Below are 23,897 nucleotides of genomic sequence, written 5' to 3' on the forward strand. Positions count from 1 at the left end.
TGTGCTTTGTCACAATACTGTTGATTAATTTTAATAATGTTAAATATGTTTTTTTATTGTGAATGTTGTTTGAGTTTATTTATTTGTATGTTTCTTTTTGTTTTCTTTGTAGTTTTACGGGGCTCGCGGTGCTGTGAAATTATTATTATTATTGTGCTATGAAGTGAATCACTGGGTGAACACGATCTTGTGATGCATGAAGAATTTGGAAATAAAGAACTGAGACAATAAATACTTAAGTGATGGAGTTTATTTGCATCTGAGTAAATAAATCAAGGGACCTGTCAAAAACTCTCTGCCTCCTTTGTTCGATGCCGAAGGGCTGCTACACAAACTTTTTACACTTTACAGACAGATTTGCACACGTGTCTCAAAGACAAAACCAGGAAGTCCGGTTCTGTCCAGTTAAGGGAAAACAACAACCTAAGTGCCAGTTAGCTGTGTTGTGTCTCTGTCTGTGTGTGCATGCAGTGAAATGGCTGAAGTCAGGTTTTCTAAGGACCATTTTACGTGTCCAGTGTGTCTGGATCTACTGAAGGATCCAGTGGCCATCCCCTGTGGACACAGTTACTGTAAGAGCTGCATTAAAACATTCTGGAATCAGGAAGATAAGAAGAGAGTCTACAGCTGCCCTGAATGCAGACAGACCTTTAAGCCAAGACCTGCTTTAAATAAAAACATCATGCTTGCTGAAGAGGTGAAGAAACTGAGGAAGACTGAACTCCAAACTGATGTTCCTGCTGGACCTGGAGATGTGGAGTGTGACGTCTGTACTGGAAGAAAACACAAAGCTGTGAAGTTCTGTTTGGTGTGTCTGAACTCTTTCTGCCAAAATCACCTTGAACAACATGAGGATCTCTTCAAGGAAAAGAGACATAATCTAATGGATGCCACTGGAGAACGTCAGAAGATGATCTGCAGTAAACATAAGAAACCACTGGACATTTTCTGCCGCACTGATCAGCAATGTATTTGCGTGCTCTGTATAGTGGATGAACACACAAAACATAAAACCGTCTCAAATGCAGCAGAGAGGGGAGATAAACAGGTAAAGATATTGTATGCTAATTTTGTCTGTTGTTTTACCAAAAAAAAAAAACTTATTTTCACATTGCTGACCTTACAATTGAATTATAAACAGCTGTAAGAATTTCACACTTTAAAGGGGTCATCGGATGCCCATTTTCCACAAGTTGATATGATTCTTTAGGGTCTTAATGAAAAGTCTATAATATACTTTGGTTAAAAATTCTCAATGGCAGTGTAAAACAACACCCTTTTTACCTTGCCAAAATCAGCTCTGTAAAAATCATCTCATTCTGTTCGAGGCTGCTTTAAATGCAAATGAGCTCTTGCCCCACCCCTCTCTTCTGTCTGTGGAGTGACGAGCCTGTTTATTTTAGCCGCATTTAGCTGCTAAACTTGCTAACTAGCACATTATAAGGAAAGTCGATCAAAGATTCATAAAAAAAACCCCTTATACTCACTTCTGCCGTAAGTGAAGCTGGATCATAAATGATTTGCACGAACATGAATATATATGTATATGATATATGTAGATCAGGAGGCACATTCCCTTCACAAACAAACGTAATCTACTGCATCTTCAGCAGCTCAGATGTCGGGAGTAAATGACGACCACTATGTTCATTATTACATCCAGCAACACAACAACTCAATCGCTCAATTATTGTCTAACTTACATCCCAGCTCCGGCATCAAAACATGGAGGTTGGACTGTTACAGCTGATCTGAGGTAAGACACTCATGTCAATCAACTATCGTGGGAGCGGCCTCAGTTGGTGTGACGCCACAATGACAGGCATCTGAGAATGGCTCGATCTGAAAAAGGGGATAATGTTTTTACAGATAAATTAAAAACCTCTGCATGGATTTTTATCATTATAGGGCAGATTTGTACATACACTGCCAACACACATTGATGTTCAAACAACATGTAAAAGTGAACTTAGCATCCGATGACCCCTTTAAAAGATAGTGGTAAAAAAAAAAAAAAAACTTTAGCTAGACTATAATAAGAAGCCACGCTGAGTTCATTTAAGTATTTCTTCATAGTTAAGAATGTAATTCATCCAGTTCTGTGAGCAGTCATACACAAAAAGATAATAAAATTTGCCATTATTTGTTTTGTCCTACAGAAACTTGTCAATGAGATGCTGGAAAAATACCAGCAGCAAATCCATGACGGAGAAATGAAGCTTCAGGAGCTGAAAAAGGCTTTGGAGGATCATAAGGTGAGTTCTAAGAAAAAGCAGCTCTGGATTCAGACTTAGTTAAGACTCTTCTTCAGTTGGTTGTTGAGGGTGATTTTCAGTCCCACTGAAGCACAGCAGACTGTGTGAGCAGCAGTAAGAGCTGATTGTAATGTGTGTCCTACAGTGCTCTGCACAGACAGCAGTGGAGGACAGTGAGAGGATCTTTAATGAACTCATCAGCTCCATTGAGAGAAGACGCTCTGAGGTCACACAGATCATCAGAGATCGAGAAAAGACTGTAGTAAGTCAAACTGAAGCACTCTTGAAACGACTGAAGCAAGACATTAATAATCTGAGGAGGGGAAAATCTGAGCTGGAGCAGCTGGCAAAGACAGACAACCACACCCATTTTCTCCAGGTAACACCATGATCTTTAGTATTTTCATAACTGAGAGAAGGCTTTTACTGTTTATAGAGAGCTTTTACTGTTTTTTTGTTTGTTTGTTTTGTTTTGTTTTTTAACCCTTGGGGAGTATTTATTTTCTATGAAATATTTCTGTATCTTAAATTTATTTTCTGGTTGTTCATATCTGTGTAGTGTTTCCCATCTCTCCCTGTTCCTCCTGGATCTCCAAAAGTGCCCAGTATCTCTGACGGTTCTTTGGATGTTGTAGGAAAATCAGTCTCTCAACTGAGACAGAAACTGGAGGATTTCTGCAAAGAGGAGATTGAAAAACTCTCTGGAAGAGGTGAAGTACTGGAGACTCATTAGTATTCTATACAGTGGGTACGGAAAGTATTCAGACCCCCTTAAATTTTTCACTCTTTGTTATATTGCAGCCATTTGCTAAAATCATTTAAGTTAATTTTTTTCCTCATTAATGTACACACAGCACCCCATATTGACAGAAAAACACAGAATTGTTGACATTTTTGAAATGTTTGAAATGAAATTTATTAAAAAAGAAAAACTGAAATATCACATGGTCCTAAGTATTCAGACCCTTTGCTGTGACACTCATATATTTAACTCAGGTGCTGTCCATTTCTTCTGATCATCCTTGAGATGGTTCTGCACCTTCATTTGAGTCCAGCTGTGTTTGATTATACTGATTAGACTTGATTAGGAAAGCCACACACCTGTCTATATAAGACCTTACAGCTCACAGTGCATGTCAGAGCAAATGAGAATCATGAGGCCAAAGGAACTGCCTGAAGAGTTCAGAGACAGAATTGTGGCAAGGCACAGATCTGGCCAAGGTTACAAAAAAAATTCTGCTGCACTTAAGGTTCCTAAGAGCACAGTGGCCTCCATAATCCTTAAATGGAAGACGTTTGGGATGACCAGAACCCTTCCTAGAGCTGGCCGTCTGGCAAAACTGAGCTATCGGGGGAGAAGAGCCTTGGTGAGAGAGGTAAAGAAGAACCGAAAGATCACTGTGGCTGAGCTCCAGAGATGCAGTCGGGAGATGGGAGAAAGTTGTAGAAAGTCAACCATCACTGCAGCCCCCCACCAGTCGGGGCTTTATGGCAGAGTGTCCCGACGGAAGCCTGTCCTCAGTGCAAGACACATGAAAGCCCGCATGGAGTTTGCTAAAAAACACCTGAAGGACTCCAAGATGGTGAGAAATAAGATTCTCTGGTCTGATGAGACCAAGATAGAACTTTTTGGCCTTAATTCTAAGCGGTATGTGTGGAGAAAACCAGGCACTGCTCATCACCTGTCCAATACAGTCCCAACAGTGAAGCATGGTGGTGGCAGCATCATGCTGTGGGGGTGTTTTTCAGCTGCAGGGACAGGACAACTGGTTGCAATCGAGGGAAAGATGAATGCGGCCAAGTACAGGGATATCCTGGACGAAAACCTTCTCCAGAGTGCTCAGGACCTCAGACTGGGCCGAAGGTTTACCTTCCAACAAGACAATGACCCTAAGCACACAGCTAAAATAACGAAGGAGTGGCTTCACAACAACTCCGTGACTGTTCTTGAATGGCCCAGCCAGAGCCCTGACTTAAACCCAATTGAGCATCTCTGGAGAGACCTAAAAATGGCTGTCCACCAACATTTACCATCCAACCTGACAGAACTGGAGACGATCTGCAAGGAGGAATGGCAGAGGATCCCCAAATCCAAAAAGACTCATGGCTGTATTAGATCAAAAGGGTGCTTCTACTAAATACTGAGCAAAGGGTCTGAATACTTAGGACCATGTGATATTTCAGTTTTTCTTTTTTAATAAATCTGCAAAAATGTCAACAATTCTGTGTTTTTCTGTCAATATGGGGTGCTGTGTGTACATTAATGAGGAAAAAAAATGAACTTAAATGATTTTAGCAAATGGCTGCAGTGTAACAAAGAGTGAAAAATGTAAGGGGGTCTGAATACTTTCCGTACCCACTGTATGTGACCCTGGACCATAAAACCAGTCTTAAGTCGCTGGGCTTTATTTGTAGCAATAGCCAAAAATACATTGTTTGGGTCAAAATGATTGGTTTTTCTTTTATGGCAAAAATTATTAGGAAATTAACTAAAGATCATGTTCCATGAAGATATTTTGTAAAATTCCTACTGTAAATGTATGAAAACTTTGATTAGTCATATACATTAAGAACATTATTTGAAGAACTTTAAAGGCAATTTTCTCAATATTTTGATTTTTTTGCACCCTCAGATTCCTGATTTTTAAATAGTTATATCTTGGCCAAATATTGTCCTATCCTAACAAACCATACATCAGTGGAAAGCTTATTCAGCTTTCATACGATGTATAAATCTCAATTTTGAAAAAATGACCCTTATGACTGGTTTTGTGATCCAGGGTCACATCTATCTGGTTCTTTTACACTGAAAATATATGTCATGTGTGTGTTGTTTTCCCACAGTGACATGTATCCAGATCATTCCCACCCCAGAATATGAGTCCAGGAAACACTTCCTACAGTGTAAGTTAAAAGGAAAATGGGAACACACAAGGACAGGATTGTTACAGCTACAAAATATATAAAACACTGATTAATTAGTGTATGAATTTGTCAAATATGCAATAGGGAAACATAAAAATACGAATTATATAATTATTTATTATTTTAGACTTAAAACTGGAAAAAGTTAGATACAAGAATACTTTTCGTTTAATGTTCATATGGTGTAAATAGAAAATGGAAATAAGTGGAAAAACATGAAATGTTGCAGTTAACAACATCTTTATCAGTATCATGAACATCCATCACATTTTATCTACATGACAACTAACATTGAAACTTTTTAGCATATTTTGGTGCAAATAATGTTTTTTGTCTCCATCAGACTACATTCAGTTCAATTTGGATCCAAACACAGTGCATAAACATCTCAGTCTGTCTGAGAGGAACAGAATGGTGAGATACACTGACACGCTCCGGGAGTATCCTGATCATCCAGACAGATTTAGTTATTGGTGGCAGGTGTTGTGTAGAGAGAGTGTGAGTGGACGCTGCTACTGGGAGGTTGAATGGAGTGGGATTGGAAATGTTGATGTGTGTATATCAGTGTCATATAAGAGTATTAACAGGAAGGGATGGGGTGATAAGAGCAAATTTGGAAGTAATGATCAGTCCTGGTGTTTAATCTGCTCTCCTTCCAGTTACACATTCTGTCAAAATAACAAACAGACTAAACTCTCTGTAGTGTCCAGCTCTCGTAGAATAGGAGTGTATGTGGATTACAATATCGGAATTCTGTCCTTCTACAGCATCTCTGAAACAATGTCAATGAACCTCATCCACAGAGTCCAGACCACATTCACTCAGCCTCTCTGTCCTGGATTTTGGATTAATTTATCAGTTGGTGATAGAGTATTTGGATCACCTAAACATCCAACTTTGAAACTGTGTGACAAAATATAAATGGTCCAGGGATACTGATTTGCCTAAAATAGCCAGTGGGATTTGACAAGAATGCTGCTGCATAGTAACAATGCACACTTGATGTTACAGATCAGAAAGAATGAGAGCAAAGATCTTTAGATCATCAGTAGGGGTCTGCCATTCTCAAAGTACATGCATACCCATGCATGTGACATTATAGTCAATATTTCATGCTTTTTATGTTGAAGTTTCACATATTAAGTTTTTATTATTTCTTTGGTATACACAGTGGACTCCTGTTTTCTGAAAATGATTTTAGCACTATGTTGAGTTTATAAAAAAATTAATAACAGTCTGTATGCATGTTTAAGTGTAATTATATTACATTTCTGTAATATAATTACACTTGTTCTGCATATGAATCTTGGTCATTCAGCTTTATTTTGACTTACACAGTAACTCTGAAAATGGCATAAAATAGAATACAATTTCTGCAATAACAATATATACAAATATTATAATACTGTATCCCACAATGCAGTGGGTTTTTTTATTTGACTGATACAATTTGATTTGAAAAATAAATTTGAAAAATAATCACAATATTTGTATGTTTTAAGTCATAGTAATTCATATACAGCACAGTCTAGTAAACTACAGCAAAACAATCTCTCAAAATGTCTGCAAGATTCGCATCGGTGCATCAGCATAAAAGTAAAGGATGCGATGCATGAATTTAAAAAGTGTGCATTGGATACAAGTTGGCATTTGTATCGCGATGCATCGCTTCTAGCATATTTGCATCTGTAAAAAACGAATTAATTTATATATAATCATTAGTATATGCGCTATACTTTTATTACTTAGAAAGTGACCAATGTTCTATATGTAGATTGATTTCTCTCCTCTAAACTGTTTCCCAAGCGCGTTCTCTAATCACTGCTGTTACGTGAATATGGCATATCACAACACTAAGGAGACCGAGGCATAGAATGTAGATTAACATGACAGAGGTAGAGCTGCATCTTCCACCAAATAATTACAATAAACCAAAGAAATAAAAGTGAGCTATCTGTACTACTAGGGATGTGCCCGATTAGTGAATCTGTGAGTGCACTTATATGGAGCCACTAAAGGGACATGATTAGCTGTTTGGTAGTGGTAGCCTGTTCCATTACAGTATAAAATTTCACTTACCACATAAACAGAGTAAGGAGAGATGACTGATAGGACGATGGCGAATGATTTGCATATACTGAGCACCACTGACAAATATCTAATCTTTTAAATTGTGTGGTAAGTACTACTGCTCCATAGTATAATGTTCCAGAGTATGTGTGATCACAAATCTCAAAGGTGAAAGTAAAAAGTGTGAGTGACCTTCAAAAGTGATTTCAGTGCCCTGCATATTAATAGCAGCTCCCTGATGCCTGCAATGTATATACAGTATAATTACCCAACTATATAATTGCGAGAGAAAGCATAAAAATATACTAATTCCTTCCATCTCGTATTCACAGCGCTTCACTTTTTCCATGTTTTATGTTACAGCTTTATTCCAAAATAAATTAAATTCATTATTTCCTTCCAAATTCTACAAACAATACCCATAATAAGGTGAAAAAAATGAGTTTGCAAATTTATTAAAAATAAAAAATGTATTAAATAAAAATAAAAATCACATGCACATAAGTATTCACAGGCTTTGCTCAATACTTGAAGCACCTTCGGCACCAATTACAACCTCAAGTGATGCTACAAGCTTGGCACACATATTTTTGGACAGTTTCACCCATTCTTCAATGCAGGACCTCTCAAGCTCCATCATGTTGGATGGGGAGCGTCAGTGCACAGCCATTTTCAGAGTTGGGTTCACGATTGATCCCACCTAACATTACAATTTTTGATTATACTTTTATATTGCAATAATTTCACATTCAATCTTCAAATTAATGTAGAAAAAAAATAAAGGAAAAATATTTTTGATATTTGTTTAATGAAATCTTTTTTATGACTGAAGGCAAGTATCACTGATACAACTAATGCGTCTATGAATTTTTTTCCTAATATTGAACCATTGACTATAGCCATTCAACATCATAATTGAGAGCTTTCGGTTTAACATTTATTAGACTTGTAATTTAAGTGAACTTAAAAACATACTTCCAACCAGTTAAAATCGAGGAAAGTTGATTCAACCTTTGTGTTGTGTGTCACACTGAGCATGGAGAAAAGAAAAGTGTAGAGTTGTATGTGGTAGGAGACCACTGCTGACAGGAGTTTGTCAAAACTTATGTGACAAAACCACAACCCTTCTGGGAGAATGTACTGTGGAGAGATGAGACAAAAGTAGAGTTTTTTAGTAAAGGACATCATGGCACCGTTTACAGAAAAAGAAATGAGGCCTACAAGAAAAGAACACAGTCCCTACATTCAAACATGTTGGAGGTTCAAAGATGTTTTGGGTTGTTTTGCTGCTTCTGGCACTGGATACCTGAACTGTGTGAACGGTATCATGAAATCTGATGATTACCAAAGAATTTTGGGGCGCAACATAGTGGCCAGTGTCAGAAAGCTGCATCTCCACCAGAGGTCATGGGTCTTCCAGCAGGACAATGACCCGAAACACACTTCAAAAAGCACTCAGAAATGGTTACAAACAAAGCGCTTGAGAGTTGTGAAATGGCCAGCAGTGAGTCCAGATCTGAATCCCATAGAACACCTGTGGAGAGATCTCAAAACAGCAGTTGGGAGAAGGCATCCTTCAAATCTGAATGTCAATAATTTTGTCCAATGTATTTTTTATTTTTTATTTTTTATTTTTTGGGTTCTGTGTGGAATTGTATCAGATTTGACTTTTCTTCTCTGTTTTTTTTTTTTTGTGTTGTTCCAATGCAAACAAAAAAAAGAAACATATGAGTACCAAAACATTTGCAACTGCAACAATTTTCTGAGAGAAGGGTTGCATTTTCTGACAGAATTGCAAGGGTGCCGATATTTTTGGGCATGACTGTATGTGTTTTCACATTGCTCTGAAAAGGGCTGAATAAAAAAAATCTTGCCTGTGAGGATTAGGCTAAAAAGAGAAAAAGACGGACACAAAAATCAACCCAGGCTTATTAGAAGTACATGACTCTACTTACATTTCTGAAAAACTGTAAAATTAACATCTAAAACTGCAGTACAAATTTTATTATTTTTTGAAAATCTGACCCTGTAATCATTATTTGTGTGAATAAAAGTTGTTTGTGTTGGGGTGAGTTTGTGCACACATATTATGATTACAGAACATCAACTTTTTAGCATCACTCACTTCATTTTTAACTGCCAGTACTGATACATACAACAAACAACCTTGTAAAACTGTTTTGGAGAAAATGAAACATGCTATTTAAAGCTGGAACATGTCAAAAAGAATATGATGCAGTTGCAGTGACTTGGAGATTCCTGCCTCAGATCACAGTTTTCTCAGAAATGAAATACTTAGCATGTTATGTTCTATGACAGAGTAACCAGTCACTCAAATTGTATTATGCCACTCATTTATATACTGCTATCAAAGTGACTAGTGCACAACCTTTTGAATCTGTTTCAGAAAGTCAAACCTCTCCATCACAACCACAGAACTTCTCAGACATCAAAGGTGCAAATGCTGGCACAAAAGTCAGCCAGCAATCACTTTCAGTTTTAGTCTGTACAAGTCTCAACTTCAACAGCACAGACAATGAGCAAGGAATGGGCAGCATGCTTGAAAAGACAGCTAAAGAAGAGTCCTTTTTATTCAAATGCAATTATTGGCTTTTTAATGGTGGGACTTGAGAAACTTGTGGAGATGGACTTTGCATGTCCTTGTGATCCAAAGATGAACCTGATGTTTTCTTCAGCGTATTTTGTGGTTCCTGCTCTGTTCTCCAGCGCACTCATGTTTTATATTCAAAGCCCACAATGCAAAAGTGTGTGCTCTCCACTGTAACCTGCATCATTCCAGCTGCTCTTTGGGTCATGCTGCTGTTCTTTGATGGACAATACTTTGCCTGTGCAAAAACCTCCTGGGAAGGACTGACGGTTCACACGGATATATCTGCTTCAACAACATGGTGTAAACCTTTGATCAAATCTGACAACGTCACTGAAAAGCAAATAGTATTTTTTGGTTTTCGAAATACTTCGCAGGTGAGTGAATCAATGGTATTATTTAATTCTGTTTGATGTTAATGAAAATGATATTCATCAAATGTACCAAAGATTTTGTCATATGCTATAAATGGTATAACAATTTTTCGATTCAGATAGTGGCACTGGCTCTGCTGGCTCTGAGCTCTCTGCCCCTATTTATAATTGGATGTATGAGGTGTCGCGACCAAGCAGCAAGAACCAAAGAACCTGAAGCTGAACAAGTGGAAATGGAGGATCCTGGTCAAAGTTCATCAACCCCTCGTGAAAGATCTTCATTAATGGAGGATGAATGCAGAGGTGCATCTGAACAGCTCTAAATAGAGAAGCTTTGAACAGAGACTTTGCAAAACACCACTTAATGTTCACAAACTTAAAAAAGTTACAAAATAGGGTGAAATCAATATTTGTAACACTCTCATCAAGCTGTAGCACAATGTCAGATGTCTTATTGACAGTGGGAAACCACATCCTGTCATTCAGTGCACTGTGTTAAGTAACATGCTACAATATGCTTACGTTTGCTGTTATGTTTTTGAGAAGGGTCTGGCTTCAGACCCTATTGGTGTTTTTACACTTCACTTCACTTCGAAGTTTGTAAAAATAAAAAAACATTAAAAAAATTACACTTTGCAATTGATTACTGTTACCTGTTGCTAAACTTTAGGACATACAAAGTTATTGGGTGAATATTAAACATTGACAATTGCTTGAATTGTCAGAATTACTTGTAGTAGTACAGGAACAATTTAAGAGAAGCTCAAACAGACTGACAAATTAGTACCCTTTTTTTAATTTTTATTTTTTTTATTTTTTTTGTATAAAATACACTAAACTAGGATTTGAGAGGTTTCAAACATATTAAAAATAAAGAAAACCGTTTCCCAAATTCTGTAAGTTGATGATTCTGACAAAACTGTATTTTCTGCAGGTTTTTTTGAAGCTACATTATTGTGTCTTTCCAGAAAGGGCACTTGGAGACTCCAAAATGACACCTGATATACATATAAAATAAGAAGACTATATAATTCAGAACTACTGTGCAAACCTCAGAGCACAAGAAAAACATTACAGAACATAATTTTCAAAAACACTTCATAATGTATGAATGTAAGATGGTTTCACTATGCAACATCCATTAGGGCTCCAAATTCGCACATTAAAAAACTAAATTATGGGTATGAAGCTTCAAAAGTTTCTAAGCTCTTAGCAGCTTCATATATATATATGTATTCTAGTGACAATTCCAACCGTTTTACTATTTGTATCACTCCACTTGAAGTATTTCTCACAGTGAGTGTCATGGTAAATAATACTGGTTTTGTGTTACAGAATTAATTTTTTTTTAGGCAAGAATGTACTTGTTTAGCCTTTAAATATGTGGTTTGTTAATAAAAGATCAGGTTTATTTAAAATTGTTAAAGGGGTCCTATTATGCTCTTTTACAAAGTCTTGATTTTGTTTTGGGGGTGTACTAGAACATGCTTTCGTGCTTGGTGGTTCGAAAAACGCATTAATTTTAACATAATTTACATACAATACATTTCTCCCAGCCTGGCACAAATGGCTCGATTAGTTCCAGGTTTAATGAAGGCCTGCCTTCCAAAAACCGAAATGTGTTGTGATTGGTTAGCTGTCCCACTGCGTTGCGATTGGTGAACAGCTTAGACAGTGTTTCAGCACTGCCACGCCCCTTAACAAAGAAGCAAGTTTTGTGTACAACTGTTACCGCAAGCTAAAGTGATTCTTACGTTTTAAATTTGGATAATTTTTCTTACAAAAATGCCTTGATTCGCTACAGGAGGCCTTTATTGACCCTCCGGAGCCATGTGAGGCATTTCTTTATGGATGGATGCACATTATTGGACTTGTTTTGGACTGATGAAGAGAAACACCCGTCTATGCCGTGCTAAAGCTTGGGAGTGCCAGGATCATTTTTAATATAACTCCAATTGCATTCGTCTGAAAAAAGGAAGTAATATACACCTAGGATGCATGGAGGGTGAGTAAATAATACGCTACAGTAGTGTTGGGTCCTATCGTCAGCCTGCGAGATCGCCAATACATGATATTATTGTGCTAATTTATTTCATTATTTACATACTTAGTTTTATTGCCCTGAAACCAGCTCCAGCATAAGGCTAAAAGCAGCCTAACATTATCAAAGAACATCATCACTGATCAGCCTAGCCTATTCTAGTGCAAGTTTATGCATTAAAAAAAAACACTTGCTTTATAAATGAAGCTATCTACACTGTATGATGAATAAATCTCTTACCGCAACCTTACCTCGGCCAGATCTTCGGGAATTTGCAGCTGGCTCTGATGTCTCTATAGTGGTTAAACATGAAATATAATTGGTTTTGGGTAAATCTAATGGGCAGTCTTTGGTCTCATTAATGTATTATTTGTTCCAGAGCAAACCATTCTGGCTGAGGGCAGATTTAATGATGTATATCTGTGCATAGCAGTTTGCACAAAATTGTTCCAACACTTCCAACTCACATTTTGGTGAGTTTGGTGACAAACTGATGGCTGCATATAGGCTGAAATCTATATATAACTATATATATATATATATATATATCTATTTATAACAAACTTAACCTACAAATTTAGACCAGGTTGGGGTAAAATGCCCCATTTACAGCAAAATGAGAGTACAGGCAGTTTTACCTTAAAATGAAAAAGAATATAATCAGTAATTATGAATTACAAAATTATAATAGCCTACTTGAAACATTTTGTTACCTGATGCTAACTGGCCAGCTAACTAGCTACCTGATGCTAACTTGAGGTAATTTTTAAAATATAAAATCCAAATATTTTCATTTAACCAACTAGTTAAAATTGATTTGATGGAAAAACAAAGGATTTGATGTTTAGAACAGAGTAACTACAGTAATCACCCATTGCTCCCTGGGGGCGTCTTACTGACTATGTTTGAGAAAAAGAATAAATACAGTCATGGCCAAAAATATCGGCACCCTTGCAATTCTTTCAGAAATTTCAACCCTTCTCTCAGAAAATTGTTGCAGTTGCAAATGTTTTGGTACTCACATGTTTTTTGTTTGTTTGTTTGCATTGGAACTACAACTCCACACAGAACACAAAAAATGCACTGGACAAAATTATTGGCACCCTTAAACTTAATATTTGGTAGCACTGGAAAAAATATCTGAAATCAGTTGCTTCCTGCAAGAATGAATGAGTTTCTTACACCTCTCTACTGGAATTTTGGACCACTTTTCTTTTGCAAACTGCTCCAGGTCATTCAGATTTGAAGGATGCCTTCTCCCAACTGCTGTTTTGAGATCTCTCCACAGGTGTTCTATGGGATTCAGATCTGGACTCATTGCTGGACATTTCACAACTCTCCAGTGCTTTGTTTGTAACCATTTCTAAGTGCTTTTTGAAGTGTGTTTCGGGTCATTGTCCTGCTGGAAGACCAATGACCTCTGGTGGAGGCACAGCTTTCTGACACAAAATTCTTTGGTAATTATCAGATTTCATGATCCCGTTCACACAGTCAAGACATCCAGTGCCAGAAGCAGCAAAGCAACCCCAAAACATCTTTGAACCTCCACCATGTTTGACTGTAGGGACTGTGTTCTTTTCTTTGAAGGCCTCATTTCTTTTTCTGTAAACAGTGCCATGTTGTCCTTTACCAAAAAGCTCTACTGTTGTCTCATCTGTCCACAGTACGTTCACCAAGAAGGATTGTGGTTTTGTCACATAAGTTTTGACAAACTCCAGTCTGGCTTTTTTATGCCTTTGTGTCCTACTGGGTCTCCTACCATAGTGTCCCTTTTCATTCAGATGGTGACAGATAGTGTGAGCTGACACTGTTGTACCCTGTGTCTGCAGATCAGCTTGAATTTGTTTGGAAGTTAATCAGGGTTCTTTATCCACCATTTGAACAATCCTTTGTTGTAATTTTTCATTGGATTGACTCACCCCTTGTATGTATGATTTGCGTTGTGTTGGATTTATTGTTTTTATTGGACAATTAATAATTTTAGTATTTCCCATTTGGATGTCCATTTCGTCCACTAAGGACTAATTAAGATGATTTTTTTTTTTTTTTTTTTTTTGAAGTTTGAATCAAATAAAAAAATGTATGTGTTCAGGGTGAAAACTTAGGAAAAGTAGCCAAGTCTGGTACTGCTCAGATTAAGGAAACTATTTAAAAAATAAATAAAATAAAAAAGAAGAAAATTTTGCTCAAATTTGTCCTGTAGGATGTAATTGGTCAGGACGCTTTTGTTCACTAATCTTACTGAAAAGAACTTATTACAAAAAAAAAAAAAAGTTTCAAGAGCACCATTTGGTCCACCATTTCCCCGCTCCTTTCACGTTGTTTACTTATGAACGTAAGTACACGGTATTCTCTGTCGCCACCATGCGGCAGACGACCGCAAGACATTTTCCTACATGCACTACTGGCTAGAGAAGGTACTTTTAATAGTTAACACTAAATGAATACTAACTTAACATGCACCATGTAAATTAGTTTATTATATGTGTTTATATATTTAAAAAAATATTTATACACTTATATAACATATATTATAAGAAGCAGGCAGTTTTATTTATTTATTTATTTATTTGAAAAAGTGACAGGAGCAGCCTCATACCCTCTGTTTCCCATGTTAATAATTTTAATCAAACAATAAAATAAAAAGACAGATGCTCTTAAACTTTTAAAATAAGTATCTGTGTATATTTACTTAATACAGTAGCTGTCACAAGCCAATGTAAAATACTGTGTATTTAATTTGTATCTTAGTTTATTGTATTTATTTGTGCTATTGCTTGTAATTTGTTTTATTGTTCTTATATTATTAATGACTTTACTTGTCTGAAAAACGTCGTTAGGCTATAATAATAATTATATATAATTTAAAATATACATTTTTGCTGTGATTTTACATTTTTAATAGAGAATTGTAAAATTTAACATTTTAATTTTAGCTAGTTAAGTTCATATTTGGGCTGGTATCATTATATTATTTATTTGGAAAAATGGTATTGACTTGGAACCAATTGAAGTGTTGAGGCTACTTTTGACTTCTTAAATTCTAACATATTTCTATTAATATAGGCTGCCATTTTACACTTACATTGCTTGATAATATATTTGAAAAATATATATGGATATATATGTGACCCTAGACCACAAAACCAGTCTTAAGTCGCTGGGGTATATTTGTAGCAATAGCCAAAAATACATTGTATGGGTCAGAATGATTGATTTTTCTTTTATGCCAAAAATCATTAGGAAATTAAGATCATGTTTCATGAAGATTTTGGTAAAATTCCTACAGTAAATATATAAAAACTCAATTTTGATTAGTAATATGCATTAGTAAGAACTTCATTTGAACAACTTTAAAGGTGATTTTCTCAATATTTAGATTTTTTTGCACCCTCAGATTCCATATATTCAAATATTCAAATATTGTCCTATCCTAACACACTATACATCAATGGAAAGCTTATTTATTCAGCTTTCAGATGATGTATAAAGCTGTCCCTTATGACTGGTTTTGTGGTCCAGGGTCACATATGAGAAAGATGTCCAACAAAGCTCAAATCCTTGAGAGATGTTTGACTTGTTCATCCTGTTCTGACATCTTGAAGGCGCTCTTTCACTGCGCATGAGCAGGCGAACGCTCGCCTCACCGCGCATGCGCACGGCACAGAGCTTCTAGTCGCAAATGTCAGCGACACGGACAAAAAGTGACAGACTCTCTCAGCGGTTCAGTGCGAGGACGAGAAATGAGTGATTTGTACCGCTGTGACGTTCATTCTCAATAAAAAAGAAGCTTAAAGCGGAAGGAATTGACGGAGACATGGAGCAGGAGTTTGAGGACATAGATTCAGAGGGCCGCTGGCAGAACCTTTATTTAGTAAGTAAAGCTAAGACAGCTAGCATGCTAATGAGCCACGCAATCTACATTTAGCCGTAAGAGAAATGTCTTTTTATCTCCTCGTGTCTTTACATACTTTAATTGGGTGTGCTGTCACTCTTCTCCTTTTGACCGTTGTTGAAACGGGATGAAATGAAAGTGAAGCTGTGAAGCCGGGATGTTGTGGTGCTTGCCCTGTTGTAAACTCTAGTGTTGTGAGTGAAACTAAAACTGTGCCACAGAATCTGTTCAACCAACTACATGGACAACATATTGTCGTCTAGTTTTTAATTATTATACTTATTTTCTAGTCATAACAACAGAGAGCACAGTGGAAAAAAAATTGGAGAACATGTAAGCTGAGATCGAAATCGTAATGTTTCGCAGCTGTCTTCAGTATACAGCATTTTAGCATGACATTGATGGGCAAAATGCTCTTTGTAGGCAATACACTAGTTTTTGAGACACTGACATCTTATGACAACGGAGTAACACATTCCCTCCGCTTCAACGAATAACAGCTGTTCGCTATTTCTGATTTATACACGTTTATTTACTGTAAACAGCAACTGTTACGTTTTCATATTGTCCTAACCACTGAAAACAACAGCATAGCCTGTTCATTAAAACTTTTCTGCAGTCTTTTTTTTTTTTTTTTGTCACTTAAACAATGAAGTCTTAAAGTCTGTTAAAGTAGATTCTTTCACTCCTATAGTGCTAAATAAACAAGCATGCACTACCAGTCAAAAGTTTTTGAACAGTAAAATTTATGTTTTTTAAAGAAGTCTCTTCTGCTCACTAATTATAGTGTGAATGCTTACTAATTATAGTGAATGCTTTTTTTACAGCAAGGATGGTTTAAATTGTATTTATTGTATTTGTAATGTTACATAAAAATACTATTTCAGATAAGTGCTGTTCTTCTGAACTTTCTATTCATCAAAGAATCCTAAAAAGAATCCTATTCAGCTGTTTTCAACATAATAATATTAATTATTTTAGTTTTTATGTTTTTGTTTTTTGTTTTAAGCAGCAAATCAGAATTTTAAAATGACTTCTGAAGGATCGTGTGATTGGAGTAATGATGCTAAAAATTCTGCTTTGAAATCATAGGAATAAATTACATTTTAAAATATATTCAAATAGAAAATAGTTTTTTTAAAATAGTAAAAATATTTCTAAATGTTACTGTGCTTGCTGTACTTTGGATCAAATAAATGCAGGCTTGGTGAGATCTTATTAAAAATCTTACTATTCAGAATCTATTGATTGGTAGTGAATATTTATATACGTCATATAAAATTGTGTTATTTTGAATTCTGGGTGAGTTTGCTTAACTAACCACTAAACAAACCACATGTAGCTTCCTTGATTTATGTTTCCAGTAATATCACATTACTACTACTGGAAGCTGTTCGGTCGCAACTGGCTTGGTCAGCCAATTTCTTTTAAATGTGCTTTTCCTGTCCTGTGTTTGGGCTTGGGAAGTTAATTAAAATGAAACTAGATGAACCTAGTGAATCTGTAATGACCTGATTTAACTGTTGCTTTGAAGCTCTTTTCCAGGAAATACTCAGTTTGAATGTTTTTTTTATGTTTCCAGGAAATACGCAACCAATCACACGAATGTGCTTTTAAAGTGGCCAAGTATCCAGAGAATCGCAATCGGAACAGATACAGAGACGTGAGCCCATGTGAGTAAAATCAGATTAGGCTTCATTGCTTGTTATTGTAATGTAACTGGTCGGTAATGTTGCATTTGACATTGTTTGTCTTTTTTTGTTTTGTTTGTTTACAAACATATCAGTTGACCACAGTCGGGTAAAATTAGAAAACACAGAAAATGACTACATCAATGCCAGCCTGGTTGTAATGGAAGAAGCCCAGAGAAGATACATACTTACCCAGGTGAGTGAACACCCAGACCACTATATTTTCCCCTGGAGCTCCAAGCATACAGGCCACAGGATCCCAGCTGGTCCTTAACATGACGTAAGTGCAGTTTGAAAGAGTTTCATTATTGCAACATCGTTGCAAATTTCAAATTTTTAGGGACGGAAAAATATGAATCACAATATGGCCTAATATGACTGTTTAACTTAATAAAGCTGTGATTTAATAAACTAAATGTGAGTGTTGCCTATTTAAAAGTCAAAATGCAGTGCTGTTGCATATTCTGCAAGCCTGACAATTCAAAGTAGTTCTCAAAAAATTAATATTGTACAATTATGATGTTTTTACTGAATGCTGTTTATATTGTAATATTTTGTAGATGTTTATAATGGTGCAGATTTTACCCCTTATCTTTTTAAATGAGCAGCTGGAAGTAGTACAGCATTCATAGGGCCCTATGATTTCTGTGAGGCAGAAAACGCAGACAGAATCACAGAATCCAGTCATAAAAATGAAATTTGCTGTATAACACAGACACGAAATTTTAACAATTTTGGACGTCATATCATATACAAACAAAACAACCCGTCAAAATAAAAGTTCAGTTTAACTTGAAGAAACTGTGACAGAAATTTATTAATCAATGTAATGATAGTACTACTAGTAATAAAATGATTATTAAAACACTACTTTTTAATGAATTTTTATCAGAAAAATTATTTACCAGAAGTTATTTACCAGAAAAATGTAAATCCACAAAACTGTATTTCTGAAAAAAAAAGAGAGAAGATAATAAATTCATTTTTTTTAATAAAATCAATTATTTAGACATGCTTTTGATTAATACCATTAAAATTGAGTCCAGAATGAATTGAAAACACAGAATTAGGTAAAAAAAACAAAACAAAAAAAAACTGAATTTGAGAAAAAATGAAAACAGATTTCATAGGGCTTTAAAAATGTAATTTTTGTTAAACTTGTAATAAATTGGTGTTTAATTGTGTATGTTTCATGATTTTAATTAATGAGACATGCTTTTTGATTAATATATTTTTTTTCTTTAACCATTAAAACGGAGTATAGAAAAAATAAATGGAAAAAATAAATCCAGAAAACTTAAAATGAAAAAAAAACTGATTTTGCAAAAACAAATAAAACAGAACTTAGGAAAAAATAAAACAGATTTCATAGAGCCCTAGCATATTAGTTTCAAAATAAGAGTCTTGTGTATTTCAGGCTTGTTTTTAATTTGAAGTTCTGTAATGTGCAAAAAAAAAATGTTTGGTGCTATTTTGTGTACACAGTAAGCTGTATCTGAAGTGTAATTAAAAGTTTAAACACTTGTAGATTCTCTTCTGTCATGTCAAGGAAAGACCAAGAACAAAGACCAACAGCACTTTCTTTAAACGCATGAATGCATCAGCAAAATCCAGCATCAGTCAATTTCTAAAATGCATACATATATTAGTACATTAACTTATTTCAATATGTATGTACATATTGTGTGAAACATGTTAATGATTAATTATTAATTATTAAATGTACTCACCCCCTTGTCATCCAAGATGTTCATGTCTTTTTGTCTTCAGTCGTGAAGAAATTGTTTTTTTTTGAGGAAAACATTTCAGGATTTTTTTTTTTCCATATAATGGACTTGATTGGTGCCCCGATTGTGAACTTCCAAAATGTAGTTTAAATGCGGCTTCAATGGGCTCTAAACGATCCCAGCCGAGGAGGGGTCTTGTCTAGCAAAACGATCAGTCATTTTTTTTTTGTAAAATACATTTTTTATACTTTTTAAGCACAAAAGCTTGTGTAGCACAGGCTCTGGGATGCACGTTCACGATGCTATGTACTATTGAATCATGTCGAAAGGTCACGCGAAACGTAGGTGCGTCTACAGACCCAGTGTTTACAAAGCGAACGAGCAAAGACTAAGAAAGTGCAAGTAAGTTTGTAAATGCTGTTTACAAAGAAAAAGGTACAACGATGTCCTCGTCTGAAGTTGTAGAGAAAATAAGATGGAGTTTTTCGCCGTACTCAGTACACAGACGATGAACTTACACGTAGTAGTAGTGATGGGAAGTTCTGATTTTTTTTTTTTTTTTTTTTTTTTTTTTTGTTGTTGTTGTTGTTTTTTTCTCTTTTTCATGCTTTTTAACGGACAGGACAGTAGAGAATGACAGGAAAGCATTGGAGGGTGGAGATTTGGGAACGGGTTCGGCAAAGGACCACGAGTAAAATGAACAAACCTTTTTTCGAGTCATTTGGGTCATTTTAGCAAAATATATTTAAAATGTTATGTGTTTCTTCCCTAACACGTCTGCTGCATACACAAACGTTGATCACACTACAAACAAGACAGAACTATAATGCTATAAGAAACAGAAAAGATTAAAAGATTAAAGATTAAAAGTTCACCTCACCTCTTATCTGACAAGTTTTTGGGTTTGAGTCATTCGTTCATCACGTGACAGCCCCATAAGATGAACGAACGACTCCAAAAACCCGAAGAATCATTAAAGAACGACCCATCACTAATTTGAACATGAACGCGCATCCCAGAGCCTGTGCTACACAAGCTTTTGTGCTTAAAAAGTATACAAATTTTCATTTTTTGGAAAAAAAAAAAAACAACCGATCGTTTGGCTAGATAAGACCCTTCTTCCCCGGCTGGGATCGTAGAGCTGCATTTAAACTGCATTTTGGGCGTTCAAAATCGGGGCACCAATGAAGTCCATTACATGGAGAAAAATCCTGAAATGTTTTCCTCAAAAAACATAATTTCTTTACGACTGAAGACAGAAAGACATTAACATCTTGGATGACAAGGGGGTGAGTAAATTATTTGTAAATTGTTTTTCTGGAAATGGAGTTCTCCTTTAAGTGAAAGCATCTGTGAAAGCATGACTTATTTTGAAATTGTATAGGTTTGTTCTCTGTGGTATTAATTTTATTTGTGCATGTCTTAAAATAAGTTTTTGAAGTCTTAAATCTGATTTTAAAAACAGGAACCCTGAAACAGTGTAAAAATGAAAGGATAATTTGGTATATTTCGTTCTGCTTATGACAGTGCGTGACTAACACAATGACACTAGCTCTCATATGAATATGAGGAGTCGGGGGAAGATAAAGTCACAGGACTTCAATAAATATTTTCATTGTTTTATGTGCCAGAAAGGTTTTATTTTGACGTGTGACTAAGATGCCTTAAGCAGACATTTTTTTTGTCAGAAGTTATTTTCAGTGGACTAATTTTTAGGGACCATCCCCTTATAGAAACCTGTGGTGAAATGGCTTTGCTTAGGCACACAGAACAGTATTGTCAACATCTTAGCAGCTTTTAGTAAAACCTTCATCAGCACCATTAAGTTAACTTTACTCCACTGCTGGCAGTTCTTTACAGACATGCTACTACAGGATGATGTAGGCAGGTGGTAGGCTTTACAAATGTCTGTTACAACCAAGCTGTGTGGGTAGCATTTCGAAGGTCACACGCTCTCAAATACATTAGTCAGCCATATGAGATGCACTTTTGGTTTGGTTTTTTTTTTTTTAAGCTAACGTGTAGGTGTGCTAGACTTTTGGCATTGCATGATTTTTGCATAGGTAACTACTCGAGGTGTGTGAGACTTTCTTTGAAAACAGCTGGTGTTTACTTGATGACTAGTCAACTCGTCTGAAAAATTAGTGAGGAGTTTGGTTCAAATTTCTTGAGGGAGCTTTATTACATAAGACAGATTCTTGTGACTATTGTGGCCCATCCCTACTAATTGTTTGCTTTTTTGTACCCGTTTCTCTATTGTCAGGGTCCTCTGAGAAACACCTGTGGTCACTTTTGGCTGATGATCTGGGAGCAGAAGACCAAAGCCGTTATCATGCTCAACAGAGTAATAGAGAAAGGCTCGGTAAGCGCAATTGATCCAAAGCTTTTCTTTTTAAAAGCACCACTCTGAGAGCTTTCAGCCTCCACATTCATTCATACTACAATGAAATGTGAAGTCTGTCTGTTAGTTCATATTACAGAGCTCAGCAGAGCCTTAGGGAGTTTAAGTAGCATATTATTAAAAAACTAATCGATGTGAAGAAATGCAGTGTTGTTCTTAATAGCTATTAAAGACTTGAATTTGAAATAAAAATGACAATAAAATACAAATATTAGATGAAATATCACAATAATAAATATAGAATTACTAAAACTACTTGAAAATAAACTTAAAAGTGCTAGAATTACTTAAACTAAAGCTGAAATAAAAATAGAATAAAAGTGAAGTACTTTTTGAATTGATGTGAATAAATGAAAAATCTAAAAATGAAAGCTAGTTCACATAATTTATTGAAACTAATACATAAATGCAGTTCTTACACTACCAGTCAAAAGTTTTTGAACAGTAAGTTTTTGAATGTTGTTTTTAAAGACGTCTCTTCTGCTCACCAAGCCTGCATTTATTTGATCCCAAGTACAGCAAAAACAGTAAAATTGAAATACTTTTACTGTTTAAAATAACTCTTTTCTATTTGAATAAATTATAAAATGTGATTTCAGAACTGAATTTTTAGCATCATTATTCCTTCCAAATGATCCTTCAAAAATCATTGTAATATTCTGATTTGCTGCTCAAAAACATTTATGTTGAATTTGTTTTTTTTAGATTTCTTTGATGAATAGAAATTCAGACAAACAGCATTTATCTGAAATAGAAATCTTTTGTAACATTATAAATGTCTTAATCACCACTTTAGATTTTTAGCATCTTTGCCAAATAAAAGTATTAATTTTTATAATTTATTTCCCCCCCAAAAATTTGTACTAACTCCAAGCTTTTGAATGGAATATTGTATAATGTTACAAAAGATTTTTATTTCAGATAAATGCTGATCTTTAATTCTGTCTGTTCATCAAAGAATCCTGAAAAAATTACTCAACAGTTTTAAATATTGATAGTAATAATAAATGTTTCTTTAACAGCAGATGAGCATATTAGACTTTCTGAAGGATCATGTGACACTTAAATATTAAAAGATTTCACAATATTACTGCTTTTTCTGTATTTTGAATCAAATAAATGTAAGCTTGGTGAGCAAAAAAGAATTCTTTAAAAAACATAAAAAAACTTTTGACTGGTAGTGTACGTTTTATGATGAACATGATTTAATGACTGAATTTAAAATTCAAAAATGTATATTTGTGGGGTTTTTCCCTTTTTATTTGAAAACCTTTTTGAAAAGATCATCTTTCTGAGGTTATCCTTCTTTATCTTCAACATCTCACAATATGTTTATTTATCACTGACTAATTTATCACTGCATATTTGTTGACAAATGCCATTAGTGGGTGTAACTGAAACTGCTTTGGTAAAAATTCATCTTAGTTAAATTAAAATAACCAACCAGTGTTTTCATATAGTCATATGTTATTGGACTTAGTAGACTGACCTTCTTATTGGTAGTCATAAGACCATCACAGAACAGAAGAAAAGCATCTTATGACTTTTTTTTTTTTTTTTTTTCCTAAATGTGTCTTAATTCCACACTGACCTCAGCACAGTCAATGTGGGCTATTGTATCTAAATTCACAACATCTTTACCAGCCTTTGGGTATTAAAATAAGACTTTCATATCAGGATGTGGTTAGCTTTATAGATTAGTTTTAAGTAAAGGAAATACATTTTTGTTCTACTTTTCATCATTTATACACATTCCTTACTGCAGGAAAAATGTGCACAATATTGGCCGACACAAGAAGAACGAGAGATGTCGTTCCGTGACACCCGCTTCGTGGTAACACTAGTGTCAGAGGACATAAAGTCATATTACACCACCAGAGTGCTGGAACTCCAGAATGCAAATGTAAGTT

General features: G+C 35.3%; 2 protein-coding genes across 2 annotated transcripts in view; both read left to right on the forward strand.

Moving 5' to 3' along the window:
- Positions 1 to 276: 276 nt before the first annotated feature.
- LOC127182071 (tripartite motif-containing protein 16) lies at positions 277 to 6,101 on the forward strand. The gene is made up of 6 exons (XM_051137176.1): positions 277 to 1,048; positions 2,160 to 2,255; positions 2,401 to 2,634; positions 2,815 to 2,965; positions 5,100 to 5,159; positions 5,524 to 6,101. The coding sequence occupies exons 1-6, from the start codon at positions 476 to 478 to the stop codon at positions 6,099 to 6,101; spliced, it is 1,692 nt and encodes a 563-aa protein (XP_050993133.1). The 5' UTR covers positions 277 to 475.
- A 9,815-nt stretch (positions 6,102 to 15,916) lies between these two features.
- Positions 15,917 to 23,897, forward strand: part of ptpn2b (protein tyrosine phosphatase non-receptor type 2b) — a 28,306-nt gene continuing 20,325 nt past the window's right edge. Inside the window, exons 1-5 of the mRNA XM_051137062.1 lie at positions 15,917 to 16,147; positions 17,751 to 17,841; positions 17,955 to 18,055; positions 21,850 to 21,948; positions 23,753 to 23,890. Of these exons, the coding sequence (XP_050993019.1) occupies positions 16,091 to 16,147; positions 17,751 to 17,841; positions 17,955 to 18,055; positions 21,850 to 21,948; positions 23,753 to 23,890 (486 nt within the window). The 5' untranslated portion in view covers positions 15,917 to 16,090. The remainder of the gene's footprint in view (positions 16,148 to 17,750; positions 17,842 to 17,954; positions 18,056 to 21,849; positions 21,949 to 23,752; positions 23,891 to 23,897) is intronic.

Source organism: Labeo rohita, chromosome 19, assembly GCF_022985175.1.
Source record: "Labeo rohita strain BAU-BD-2019 chromosome 19, IGBB_LRoh.1.0, whole genome shotgun sequence".
Classification (NCBI taxonomy): Eukaryota; Metazoa; Chordata; class Actinopteri; order Cypriniformes; family Cyprinidae; genus Labeo; species Labeo rohita.